General features: G+C 44.5%; 1 protein-coding gene across 1 annotated transcript; it reads right to left on the bottom strand.

Moving 5' to 3' along the window:
* Positions 1-1569: 1569 nt before the first annotated feature.
* On the bottom strand, positions 1570-12908 carry APOBEC2 (apolipoprotein B mRNA editing enzyme catalytic subunit 2). Its single transcript, XM_032140209.2, has 3 exons — positions 12709-12908; positions 4581-5145; positions 1570-2362 (listed from the first exon to the last, which is right to left on the bottom strand). Exons 1-2 carry the CDS (start codon positions 12837-12839, stop codon positions 4602-4604), a joined length of 675 nt encoding a protein of 224 aa, XP_031996100.1. The 5' UTR covers positions 12840-12908; the 3' UTR covers positions 1570-2362; positions 4581-4601.
* Positions 12909-13630: the final 722 nt, after the last annotated feature.

The raw sequence follows: 13630 nt of genomic DNA, 5'->3' as shown, positions 1-13630 counted from the left end.
ATCCTTATGAGTTTTTTTTAAAAAAATAAAGGCCACCTCCTCTCAAAAAATTCTCACACCTGTCATCTCAGCACTTTGAGAGGCTGAGACTGGAGGATGACTTGAGCCCAGGAGTTTGAGACCAACCTGGGTAACATAGCGAGACCCTGTCTCTACAAAAAAAAAGAAATTAAAAATTAGCTGGGCATGGTGGTGCAGGTCTGTAGTTCCAGCTACTCTAGAGGTTGAGGCGGGAGGGTGGCTTGAGCCGGGAGGTTGAAGTTGCATTGAGCTGTGATTGTGCCACTGCACTCCAGTGTGGGCAACAGAGCAAGACCCCATCTGAATTAAAAAAAAAAAAAAAATTTGGTGGTGCAGTGGGATGGCCACTTTCGTGTTTTTAACCTCCACAGAAGATTTGGATGTGCAGCCAGCTGGGGTCTAAATATTAGTCCTCTTTTCTTTGAAGCTGCAAGGACCAGTCCTCTGTTGTGGTCATGGTAGGAAAATAAAGTTCATGGATTTTGCCAGTGGTTCAGTATCAGAGCTATTCGAGAAACTAGACATTTTCTTTCTTTCCCTTACAGTGGTGTTGAGAGTTAAAACAGCCAGACTTGTTATTGATTTTCTCCCTAGAGTGACTTTGGGTCTGTCACAGGATTTGCTGCTTTCCCAAGTGTAGAAGAACAACTGTATTTTAGAAGGGGCTGGTTAAAACACCAGGAAAGTACTGGTTAAATATAATCTTTGTACTTTAGACTGTGTTCTTATCACATATGAGCCTGATAAGAGGCAACAGTTTCAAAAAAGTATTTCACTTTTGTGTTCTAGGTGGAACAGACAAGTTCTTCATGTTGTTGGGGTAGGGGCAGTGGAGGGTCAAGTTCATTATCAAACTTTTAGATTGAGGCTTTTCTTGAAGCATTGCTTTTGTCCACGTAAAGTTGAAGGGAAAAAGGAAGGAGAGATTGTCTAAATACACAAAATTGAAAATGAGAGTGGGGGTTAAGAAACTTAAACTTAAAATATTTTGCTTAACTCTGCAATTACAGATGCTCCTCAACTTATGTTAGGTCTATGTCTGGGTAACCCCATCTTAAGTTGAGTTCAGTTGAAGGGTGTACTGAATGTGTATGGCTTTTGCACCTTTGTAAAGTCAAAAAATTGCAAGACAAACCATTGTAAATTGAGTACCATCTGTAAACCTTAACACAAGTCAAAACATGGATTTTCTAGGCTTCCTTTACTTTTAAAGAGATTATGGTTATTATTTTTTTTTCTTGGCGTTTGAGCCTTAATTCTTTAAACAAAACCTAGTCTCATCCAGGATTGGCGTAAGTGGAATTCTGGGACTTAGCAGAAATGTGATAAAGCACTTTGTCATTTGCCGATAGTAGTCTTGGGTCAAATTCCGACGACTTATCACACTTGAAGCCTGGGGAAAGGAGGCATGTCCTGGTAATCAGAGTGAACACATTATTCCCGGAAACCTAGTTAGAGTTTGGCAAACACCTGGAAATTCACCTGTGAATTTTTGCTTCCACATAGGACTCAAACCTTAAAAAAAAAAAATGAGACTTGACATCATCCTGCCATTACCATCAAACACCATGTATTGAATACTTTTAAATGACTGTATATCTGAACATTAAACTACTACTTTTCACCCGCTCCTCTCTAATAAAGAAGCTAGTTGCTTATTAACTGGCATTTGGGATGTGGCTACCTTAGATTTCTCATGCTTTTTGTTCCACCTTCTGCCCTATTACTTGCCTTCAGAGAAGGGAAAGGCCCTCATTTCATTGTCGTAAGAAGTCTGTATGGGAGAGTTATTCTGCATTGTCTAGGCAAGTCCTGGTTTAACCATGGCTTGGTTCATAGCGTGGAGTGTCCCTGTGTCTGGGACTAGCTCGCTTGTCTGTGGCAACTTCCAGATGTACAAGTTTCTTAAAAATCTGGCCACAGGAAAAACACACCACTTCTTTTATTAATGTTGCTGTTTTTCTTTTTTTTTAAAAAATACCCAACTTAACGTAAAATGCATATTTCAGAAATCTAAACCTTGGGTCTGAGGCTGTTTGTGTTAAGCAGCCCCCTTGGGTGAGCAATTAGGACCTTCAGTCCCATAGTTGACTGGAGCCCATGTATGGTTGCATTTCTCTCCTTGCAGGTCACTTTCGTCCTTCCCAAGAGCAGCATTAGAGAGAGAGGCACAGCCTAAATACACTACAGCATGAGAAGTATATTTCAAGTCCTCTAAGGGCCTTGTCCAGTATGATTGGTTGGTGTCAAATGTTGTCCAGCTCCAAATGGTATTAGGAAGACAGGCGTGTCCCAGATGGCTATACATGTCATGGCTGTCTCTTGGTGGCAGCAGGAAGACCTTGGTAAAACAAACAAAGAAAATGTGTTACTGAGAGCCCTCCTGGCTCCCAACAATGACTGGTTTCTTTTTGAACTAAGGTTTCTGTGTGCCCTTCCCAACAAGTCCCTGAATTTCTCCTCCATAGTTTCCTTTGGTTTCTAATTTACCCAGGATTGGGTAAATTTACCAGGATTGACTAAATCAGAAGCCAGTCTTTCATTCATGTTTTGATGTGGTTTGCACAGAAAAAGCCCCAGAAGAGATCTGGTTTAACTCTGGTCTTTTGACTAAATATAGGATTAAATACTAGTTTGTCATTTTTAAAAAAAAACAAAAGATGAAATAAGAAGTATGTAAAATAAGACACTTTATTTAACAAATGCTCATTTCTCAAGATTATTTTAATTAAGCAGGGTTGTTCTTTTGGGCTTTTAGATTACAGCTCTTATCTCATGCCAGTTTTTTTTTTTTTTAACTTGTTATATCTTAACCTTTCCCTTCACAAACATGAGCAATTCAAATAGAAGACAGGGAAGCATGTTAATGGGTCCAGATAATACGGTTATATTTGAAATCACTGAAAAAAAAAAAAAAGCCCTGAGGACTTGCTAGTTAGGTACCTGGGCCCTTGACTCTGAAAGATGTTTGAAAGGAAAATATACTGGGGTTAAATTTTAAGCTGCCAGTTAGTCTGTAGAATCTATGTTGGTTTTATAATTACAGTGATAGTACATACACTAACAAAATCTTCAAGGAATTCTAAAAGTTAAATTTTATATTTTCAGAGGGCACCCTCAGAAATCTGTTTGACTACTGTTCACCACTATCAAGTGTCTTATTTTATGTGAGCAGAGTACCACACAGTATACCCTATCATAGGCTCACTGACTTCAGTGACTGGGTCCTGCTTTTTAAAAGAAATGGCTGAAAGTTGTATCTTCATGGGTTGGCAGATGCTCAGCTTGAGAATGATCAGGTGCCCATGTGCATGTCTAATAGAAAACACCTGCCAACATCAAGCTCTGGAACACTGATATTTCCTAAACGTGTCTATGAAGTGACATCTTCTCTTAAGGGTGTTAGGAGTGAGAAAGACCAAAAGTAAATTACGTTCATGGAAGCTTGTTGTTTTCATGTTTTAGTAATATGTGAGTTGTTGCAGAATTAAAGTTGGGTAAGAGCGTCGTGAGTACCCCTCCTCTATTACTGGAAGATTTTGATCAGTAACTGGAGCCTTGCAAAGCGGGCTTAGTCATAGCATTTCTGTAGGTGCAAACTCGATCAGACTGAATGCAAAAAAGATAGTAAAGGATCCTTTAGCCCTCTTTCCTGAGGGTAATTGGCCTGTTTCTGTTAGAGTTTAATTTACCCTCAGCAAGAGGCCAAATTGGCCTTAATTGTGTCCTAATTATTTGCTTAAATAGCTAATCTTTCTCCTATCACCTCTTGATATCTGTAAGAGTTTACTTCTGAGCTGCCGCCTAATTTACAAATGTCTTTTTAACTCTTTAAATATTCCTGCATGGACTAGCTTGTTGCTATATTATCCCCATTCCTGCATTCGACATCCTTCATGAATTCTACTGAGGTCTTCTCAACATAAGGAAAATATTCCCATATTGTATTTTCACACAGCAATTATTGGTCTCCTTCAAAGTGTAGCCATTTGTTTGAAAACATGAAAGCAGGTCTGGCTTTAAAAAAGTTAAATACAGGTCCATTTGGGGAATTTCCAAATTACCATAAGTGAAAAAATTGGCCCTGAAGGACTAAAAAACATTCATTAGAGAAAAATGGAATGGTAAGATTGCCAGTGGATATGGGTGCAGGGCATCTAGAAGGTGTCTAGAATTAGTAATCCCTGACATGTACACAGGGGCATACTCAGAGGATTTCAGTATCTTCTCTGCTGTGGTTTGGTAGCAGGTGCTTGCACCATCTAAATCTTACCAAAGAAGGTCATCTTGTCTCATGAAAGTTTTAGGATTCCTGTCAACCTTGAGTATTCTAAGTTAGGGGAAAGTTACTTTGATATGAAAGTGTGGGAGGGAAAAGTTTAGAGAGGAATTCAGAGGAAAGAGACATGTTCTAAACTATTTTTACAACCAATCAAAAGCAGAGAAATGAAACCTTTCCAAAGGAAAATCAGACGTATCACTCATTCTACCTGACCTCACACCTTCTACTGGAGTTCAGCATAATAAAGTGATGGTGCCATGGCACCAGGAAAACTCACGTGAGGCAAAGCCCAGTTGCCCTACTTCAGGATGTCTGCCAACCTCTCCTCGTAGTATAGGAAGTTCTCCTGAATGTCCTCCCAGGGCTGAAAGGCCTTGGATTCACCCTCTTCTTGCTCCACAAAATTCTGCCAGACGTATTCGAAGTCCTGAGGCTTCATGATGCGCAGTTTACAGCCAGCCTCCTTCAGCTTCTTCAGAGCAGCCTGGATCTCTGGCTCCTCCCACATGAAGAGTCGACCCACCAGAATGAGCAGACGCAGGTTCTTGGTCTTGCTAAGGGTTTTGATAATGCGGTCAGCACACGCTGCACAGGGGCTGGAGGACACATACCAGGTGACATTGTACCGCAGGGCTGGGTCGAAGGCCGGCAGGATGGTGTTGAAGAAAGCTTCCTCTGCATGGGCAGCCGCATGCTCATCCTCTAGGTATCCCCGAGATGCCTGCACTTGGCCCCCCTTGCCCTGTGCTTCAACCACATAGCAGAGGAAGGTCTTGTTCCTCCCAGAACTGTACTCCACATTCCGGAACTGGAATTTAAAGAAGTTGGCAGGAAGCCGTTCTCTGTAGGTCAAGGAGACAAAAGGACAGGAAAGAATGATAAGTTCTTGTTTCTAGAACCAGCCTAGAGTAGGTAGCTCTTCCAGATCAGTATTTCAGAAATGCATTCACTCTTACTATAAATAGGTCTTGTCTGTGGTAACATCAGTGACCAAAAAAAAAAAAAAAAAAAGCATTAAAAAATCCAAAAGGGTTTATCTGAAGGAGAGGAGAATTTGGATTGAGGTTTGCATTTTGGTCACTCTACTAGGAAGGGTCTCCAAACATTGTCTCCACCATCACTCTTCCAGCACAACATACCCCTACATTTCTAAATCATTGAATTTTTAACTTGCCTATACCTTAGAATCACCTGGAAGACTGAGAATGTCAATGCCTGGGCCTCATGCCAAACCAGTTAAATCAGAACATGTGGAGAGGTGGTCCAAGCATAAGTATTTTTAAAAAGTTCTCTGGATGATTCCAATAAGCGGCCAGGTAAGTATCAAGCATATAAAATTTCTCATGACAGAGCAAAACAAAGATTTTGCAGAGCATTTTATGCTTTCTTTTCTCTTCCTTGTAACTCATGTAAATTGCATCTTGGCATAAAATGGCCTAAAACTTGCAATAACATGCTCTCCTAGTGACTACTTCTAAAGTCTGTTTACTTTCAGGTAAAGGGATTGTCACATGGTAAGTGTCCAAGAATTTTTATCTGTGAGGACAGACTACTCAAGGGTATCTTGGGATAATTAAGCCTGTATTTAGTATTGAGTCACCTCCAAATCTTAAAGGACTTGGTCTCTGCCCTCCAGATGCTTATAACTTAGCAGCTAGATTGCAGCTGGACAGAGAAGATGTAAACAAAACAGCTGAGAACATTATAAGACTGCTAAAATTGGATAGGTACAGTAGAGGAAGTATTACGAAGGTTCTTGAAAGTTTAGCCTTGATTCGGGAGGCAGTAGAGAATTGTTACAGGTTCTCGAGAAGGAAAACAATAAAAGTGATGTCCATGCAAGATTACGGTCGTGGCAATAGGCAGATAGTGTGAAGCTGAGGAAAAGTCTCAAATTGAACAAGTCCAGTAGGTGTCTTAGGACGCTAGACTTGGTGATGAATTGTGTGGGTGCCTTTGAGGAGGAGATGGATGGTTAGGAAATGAAAACAGCAGGAAAGTCCGGGAATTTTGAAAATTTTGGTAATAACAAGGAGAAGAAAAAAGAGAGGGGCCAGAGAAGACATCAGAGTTGAAGATTGTTTTTACTTTTATGTGTATGTGTGTGTTTTTCTAAAATATGCAAGATTTGTTCAAGTTTGAAGTCCAAAGAAAATGAAGTTTTAATAGGAGAGATGAAAAATGTCAAGAGAGGAGGAGATGAGTACCAGCTAGAAAGATTCAGTGTTTTCCTTTTTAAAAATGTAATCTCTCTGGCTACCCCAAGAGATACCTATGGCACCATTAATTCTACTATTGCCTGTCTCTACCTCTTCTCTTTCCCCAAGGAAGTCAACAGACTCCCTGGGCTTCAGGGGAATCCCTGGTATCCCAGGGCCTTGGCTGCCTAGGGATAAGCAACAGATGCCAAAGATATGAGTAAACTTGACTTATTTCCCTGCAGGATTCCCTCACCCCCACCCATCACCAAAATGTATCCACCCAAGTTTCCATGTCCCTTGCTATCAGGTTCATTTTCCACTGTGGAGATGGATGTGTTTGAGGACCCAGCCCCAGGATTCCTTCAGGTACTATATTTAGCTCTCTAAGCCCCTCTGTCCCTAGTTGGAGGTGTTTATTGTTTACTTAACATTTTAGGAGAATGGATCGCCTGATGTTTCCCTGCTCCTCTTCTCAATCCTCACTAGGCGTTCACTTATAGTGAGTGCTCCCTAAAGGTACTCACCCCACCAGACCACTCCTCAACTTTACCGGTTGCCAAATGGTCCCTCCACTTCCTGGAGTGGCTTTTTGCTTTTGAGAAGCACAGAGCTTACCTTTCCTGCCCAAACTTGCTCTTCAAGGCCTTTTGCCCCCCTCCCCAAGTCTAATCCAGGGCCAACTATATGATGGATTATCAGGTGAAACCCTGGCAAGTATTCATGGCTACTCAAATAGCTTGGAAGCTTAAACAGTAGCTGCCGTGTGGTCCCTCTTTTCCTTCTGGAGCTCCCTATAGCTCAGCTGAAAGTACGAATTTAGGCCAGTGTGAATTTGGCCCAGCATGCAATTGCAAATTGGCTTGGATGGTTGTGAGGTGACTGTTTCTTTCTGCCCTTCTTAAGCTCTGACATTTTCCCCTCCTCCTCTTCCCTAGGCAAGAGGAGAAGACCCAGAGAAACCTGAAACCCAAGGGAGAGGAAGAAAGGTCATCTCTCTATAAATACCGGTTTCCAACCCCTCTGGCCAGCAGCCCTAGAATCTACTGTGTCCCTCAGCGGGGCCTTCTGGACTAGATGCCTCAGGAAAAGAAGTGCTTTCAAGGAGCAAAGGAAAGGCAGGGAAGGTTTGTTTCCTAGTTGTTCCCTTGGGCTTGCTCAGAGACTAAACTTGCTTGATTTCTGAATGGGTTTCTTGGTCTTCTAGAAGGAGCAAAAAGGTCAGATGAGATTCTTTAGGCCTCTCACAGACCGAAATAGCTAGGTCCTGGGGGGAAACCAGGAGAACAGAGGTAGTAGAGGTCTGGAATTTCTCCAGGGAGCTAGATAACATGGCCATCTTGGGCAATTTTGCAGACTCACAGAATAAATTAACACTATTATGCCCACTAGTGGAAGGAAGGAAATAATGACACCTAACTTGTTAAATCATCACCAGCAGTTTTTTTTAAGTAGCATGATAGGCCTAAGTATCATATTTAACTATAGCCCTTTACATTTAACCCAGAAAATATTTTACTGGTAAAGGGGTGTGTGTGTGTGGGGTGGTGGTGGTGGGTGGTGGTCAGGAGAGAGATGCTGGTAGTAGATTTCTTTCCCTGATCCAGTCACTTCCTCATGCATAGAAACCTACAGCCTGATTTCTGTTCCCTCTCCCCAGCCTCTGGTAGCACCTTGTTAAGCACCATTTCCTCATACTTTCTGCAAACAAGGCCAGTCACACTTCATCTGCTTAGACCCAGGCTACTGGGCATTTCAATTCACTTGGGAGGAAACAGTCCAAATATCTAGAAAAAAAATTGGGAAGATAATCTGCTTGATGGAGGGAGAAGGGATGTGAGTAAATGTAATACATTTTTCTCAGGTTCACGTTCAAAACGTTTGAATTTTCTAAGCATAAATCTGTACTGTGAAAGGAAGCAACCCAGAGGGCAGTTGAAGCTGGGCTGAGATTAAACATTTGCTCCAGAATAATCCATGAGTAGAAAAATCTACTCATAGGTAATTTTGTGTTGACTTGTTTCAGCTTTCCCTCACTAGACCTGTCGGTGACTGGCGTGAAAGAGGGAGGATTGCTGGTTTCATTGGCCTTCTGCTTTCTCAGACCACTTTTCAAAGCGGATACCAAGGAGTGGACATAATCAGAAAGAGTAGTAAGAGCAGGAGCAGAGGGGTCTAGCAGCCTGACTCCCTAGAGCTGAGAAGGGAACTCCAGATTGTGGGACTGGATGGGATTTTGCCTAAGGGAAGCCCTGGACTTGCCTGTTTTCCCTGGGAGGCATGGTCTTCACCCCTGAGCTTTGACCTGCCCCCAACCCTCTGTGGAAGGCAGGTTGGCCAGAGTCAGTGGGCCACCTTCTCTTCTTGATGACACACCACCCAGCATGCTCCAGAGGCCAGGGTGAGGGTAAAGGGCTGTGGCTGGTGTTAAGTGGTGTCGAAGTCCCCTCACTCCTTACCTCACCCTTCTCCTCTGGACACTGCCTCTCTTGTTCCTTACATGGCCAGAGTAAACTACTGGTAGCTAAAGAAGTGGTTGGAAGAAGAATCACTCTGTATGCCATTTATCTTTGTTCCATAATAATCCCTTGGATAGGAGATTCTGCTTTCTGTAAAAATATACACAGCATAACTAGAGATAAAGCCAAGCTCACATCAAGGGTGCTGCCAGACAGAGCCACAGTCACTTCTCACTGGGTTGGAAAGCTGGGGAGACAACCAGCTCTCATGCCCCAGAGCTCCACTAAAACGTGCTGTGTCCAGAAGCAGGCATGAGCCAGGGGAATTCTTACCTAAGCCTAGTACTGCTGAATCGTCATACACCCTGAGCTGCTGTTCTCAAGAAACCCTCCCCCAGTTCACTCCCTATCTTGTCTGACAGAGAGCCTAAGAACCACACAAAAGGTTCCTATTCATTAGGTCATTCATTTACTCAACAAATACGTATTGAGTACCTATCAGGAGCTAGGTGCTAAGGATAAAGCAGTGAAAAAGACAAAGTGCTGTCCTCATAGAGGTTAAATACTAATGGGGGAAACAGGCAGTAAATGAACAACTCCTACTCAGTAAATATAAAAAAGAATCCTCCCTGGTTTTTTGGATGTAGTGTGATGATTTGGAGTCAGACAGTCCTGGGGTTCACATCCTACTCCATCTACAAGCTTTGGCCATATGACTTAATCCCTCTGAGGTTTAGTTTCCTCACCTGAGAGAGTGAGTAATCCAACTTCTAAGGTTTTGGACAACAGTGGACACTCAAAGCTAGTCTGGGCACAGTGGCCCATGCCTGTAGTCCCAGCACTTTGGGAGGCTGAGGCATGAGGATTGCTTGAAGCCAGGAGTTTGAGAGCAGCCTGGGCAACACAGTCAGAACCCATCTCTATAAAAATACAAAGATTAGCTGGGCGTGGTGGCATGCTCCTGTAGTCTTAGCTACTTGGGAGGCTGAGGCAGGAGGATCACCTGAGCCCAGGAGGTTGCGACGACCGTGAGCTGTGATTGCACCACTGCACTCCATCCTGGGCAACAGAGCAAGAAGCAAGACTCCATCTCCAAAAAGGAAAAAGGAAATTGATGTATGATACATATGATGCCTTCTCCAGGCCTCAAATTGTATCCTTCAGAGCTCCATCTTAAGCATTACCAAACCTGATCCCTTTCCCACTGCTCTTCCTCTCACTTTCAGAGGTTTCTGGTTTTCAGTGGTGTGCTGATAAGTGTAACACTCAGCTCTGTGATAGAAGGAAGAATCCCTGATTTCTAAAGTTTGTTGATTTCCATAAGGTAAATACTCCCATTACGGAGATTTCAAGCTCCCAAGGTGGTATCACTGGATGCAGAGTTGGGAAGAGACTTGTGAACCAACAGGAGCTGGCTTCAGCACGCTACGGCAGGCTTAGGCCCTTTTCCAGAACATTCTACCACGTTATTTTGTTAATGTGCTCAGTTCCACTTTCTATCCTGAATGCCCTATTCAACCAGAATCGCTATGAGGTGGGCATCTCTCCTTCCTACCAGCTACCCCCTCCTCATGTTGGACTGTTGCCGGAAAAGCCACTTGCTCTTCTGCTAGTTTTTGGCCCAAATATCAAGGCCAAAAGATCTTCCCTATAGGAGACCAGGCTAGAAAAGGAGCTGCTTTGCTGACCCCCTTGACGCCAGGAGGGAGTCCTGGGGGGAATGCATCTGAAGAGGGAAGGAGAGGAAAGCTATTCCCTCACCCTCTCACTGCACAGACCCAGCTGCACCTCTGGGCTATTTTAAGCCATCTGTTTACCCAGAGGGGCCCAGGAGACAGCTCTCTACAGCTGTTACTTGTGGCCAGGAAACACTCAGGGCTCTGCCTCCCACCTGAACTGTTCACAGAACGCTCAGAACGTTGCCTCTTCTGTGCCTCTTTTTCTGAGCCTTGGGTCCTCACTACCTCCCAGATGGAGATAACGTGGAGCTCTGGGAAACCTGGGATCCAGAATGAATAAGAGACCAGTAGAAAGGATATTTTGCTGGGAGTAAGAAGATGTGCCACCTACCAGTTCTGTGGTTTTGGACATACCATTCAATCTCTCTGAGTCTCAGTTTCCCCCTCTGTAAAGTGGCAATAATATATCTCCCTCTCCTACCTTTGTGCTGAGTGTTGAATGGTCTCCTGCTCATGAAACTATGTTGTGATTATAAAGCCCTGGACAAATGTAAGTTATATCAGTGGACTTAACCCTTCAGGATCCATTGCTCTGGGACCCCCAAAGCACGTTCAGCTGAACAAACGTAGTCTAATTCTGTTCTTGACCTGCCCCGCCTCTGTGTTGGAATGCCACACAGAGTGTAGTGTGCACACGCGTGTGTGTATGACTAAAGATAGCGTGTACCAGCATGCTTAGCTGTTAGAAAAAGGCTCTCCTTCCATAAGAAAGCCACTGGAATTGAGGACTCTCCTGGCCAGGCTGACTTAGGCTTTCCCTGTGTCTATATTAATCTGTGCCCAGCTGCTCCCTTAATCCTGGGATGAGGGCGAGATTAGTTGGGTGGGCATGGGCAAATGGAAATTCAGGGGCTACTCTTGCCTCAGGAAATAGGATGCATTTTCCCTTAGGTTCTCTTGGAAATCAGAAAACATTTGAGCTGGAAGGGACTTTACTACTATAGATCTTCATGTTACAAGTGCTAAAACTGGCTGACTGGAAAATCACTTGTCAAGCTTGAAATATCAAGTCCAAATTGCCACTCAGGGCTTCCTTTCCCCCTTGAAAGCACCATGCCTCCTTTCTTCCTGAAACTTCTCTTAGTCTCGCACCCACTCTGCCTGTGGGCATTCCTGGAGACCCCATGAAGCAAACGTTTGGTTCAGGGAGGAAATACGGCCTCATAGATTCTCTTTTTATTCTTTGCTCAGGATTTAGAAGGGTCTTCCACTACAGGAATAGAAAGGGAAGAGGAAGAAGACTACTTAGTTTTATTCCTGGAGATGGCATAATCTGGATAAGACAGAGGTACCCTGCACACAGCCCCCTCCTTGCAGTCTGTAGACCCTTTTCTTTGGGTCCCAGTTCCTCTAGGCAATGCCTGAGCATGTTGGAACAGCTCCTGTGTCCATAAGCTCCTGGGCTGCGTTATCTGCATGTAATTTCTCTGTTTCTCTGTGGGACAGCCCCTGAGGAGACTCAAAAGATTTAATAAGAAAAAAGCTGCTTCTGAGTCTTGGGAAAGGATGGATCGATCTTTCCTGTCTTGGGAGCATCTACTCCAGGAGGAAGTTCTAAAGAAAGGGCTAGAGGCCTATGGCTAGCGGAGAGACCCACTCAGGAACAGAGAAGTTGAGGGGAAGGGGTGCTTTGACCGGAGCCACATATAGATGTGCCAGTATCATCCTCTGTCCTTACCAAACTCCCTGGGACTAAGCTTCTACCCAGAGAGGCAGGTGGCTGTCCCAATACCAGGAGGTCTGAAAGGTGGTTTTATTCTCTGGGCTCTTGCCTCCAAGGAGCACCACCTACCTCTCCCTGATTAGAGAGCCCAAGGTGTCACCCTGAGAAGCCATGAGAATTTGCTGCTGGGTCCCCTACCACCCCTGTTGGGCCCACTGGTGCACTCTCACTGCTGCAGGATTGTAGCTGGCCCTGACGCCTAATATAACCATCCTGAATTTCCACAGCCTACCCCAAGCCTGCACTCTTCTAGGGAGCAGAACCCTGGCCCACATCTGAGGCTTACCCTGTGACAATCTCAAACGGTGGCAGCTCAATCAGCTCTTTCAGCTTCTCAGGGTCATCCAGGTTCTCCAGATCCTCCCCATTCTGGGAGGCAGCCTCAGTGGCCGCAGCAGCCTCTTCCTTCTGGGCCATGGAGGGACTGTGGCTCAGGAGTCACTGAGAGAGGAGAGGCAGGCAGATCTGGGCCAGGCCCTGGCGGCAGAGTCCCAAGCAGCTGTCAGCAGCTAAATCTGGCTGGGGATGATGGGAAAAGGACCCAGCAGGCCAGGCTTTGTGCTTTCCCCACTTAGCCACAGGCTTTATAGCCAAGGCCTCCTGCCCCTCCCCCAGGCTCTCTCCCTCTATCTTTTTTTAATTGAGTGACGGCGAGTGCTGGGTTGGGGGAATGGAAAATCTGGCCATTAGTATCCCCTATTTATCAGTAGGCAAAGACAGGAACCTGGCAGGTGGGTATGGCTTGACCTGCTCTCCTCTCCCTCTCCCTCTCAGCTCACCTTATGTTCTCCCCTTTGTTTCCCACCCAAATTCCCTAGCTCCACTGGGGGAGAGTGTGGAAGGGGCCCCAGGGCAGGCATCTTGAGATTTAGGAGGGTGGCCTTCTGAGATTTAAGCAGGAGGAGATGTGTGTTGGAAGGTGATGACTGCAAAAAGACCCAGGCCATTTGCTTTGGGGGAACGTGGGTTCAGGAAAGGAGGGGTCTGGGAAGAGGTGGGATCAAAACTGACAATTTGGGGAGTAAGTGTGTGAGTTGTGACTCAAAAGCAGTGGGTGCTGATTTGCCTGTTATGAAGCCATGATGTAATGTCAAATCAATCAGGAGCCTCCATGAGTAACAATAGCTGCCATTTACTTAGCTCAGAGATTTTGAAATAGGCCAGGCAGTGGGTATAGGGGTTTAAATGAAATCAGATCTATGCTTGCC

The sequence above is a fragment of the Hylobates moloch genome, unplaced genomic scaffold (genome assembly GCF_009828535.3).
Source record: "Hylobates moloch isolate HMO894 unplaced genomic scaffold, HMol_V3 SCAFFOLD_20, whole genome shotgun sequence".
Taxonomy (NCBI): Eukaryota; Metazoa; Chordata; class Mammalia; order Primates; family Hylobatidae; genus Hylobates; species Hylobates moloch.
The sequence above is the reverse complement of the archived record's forward strand: the minus strand, read 5'-3'. Positions and strand labels throughout refer to the sequence as shown.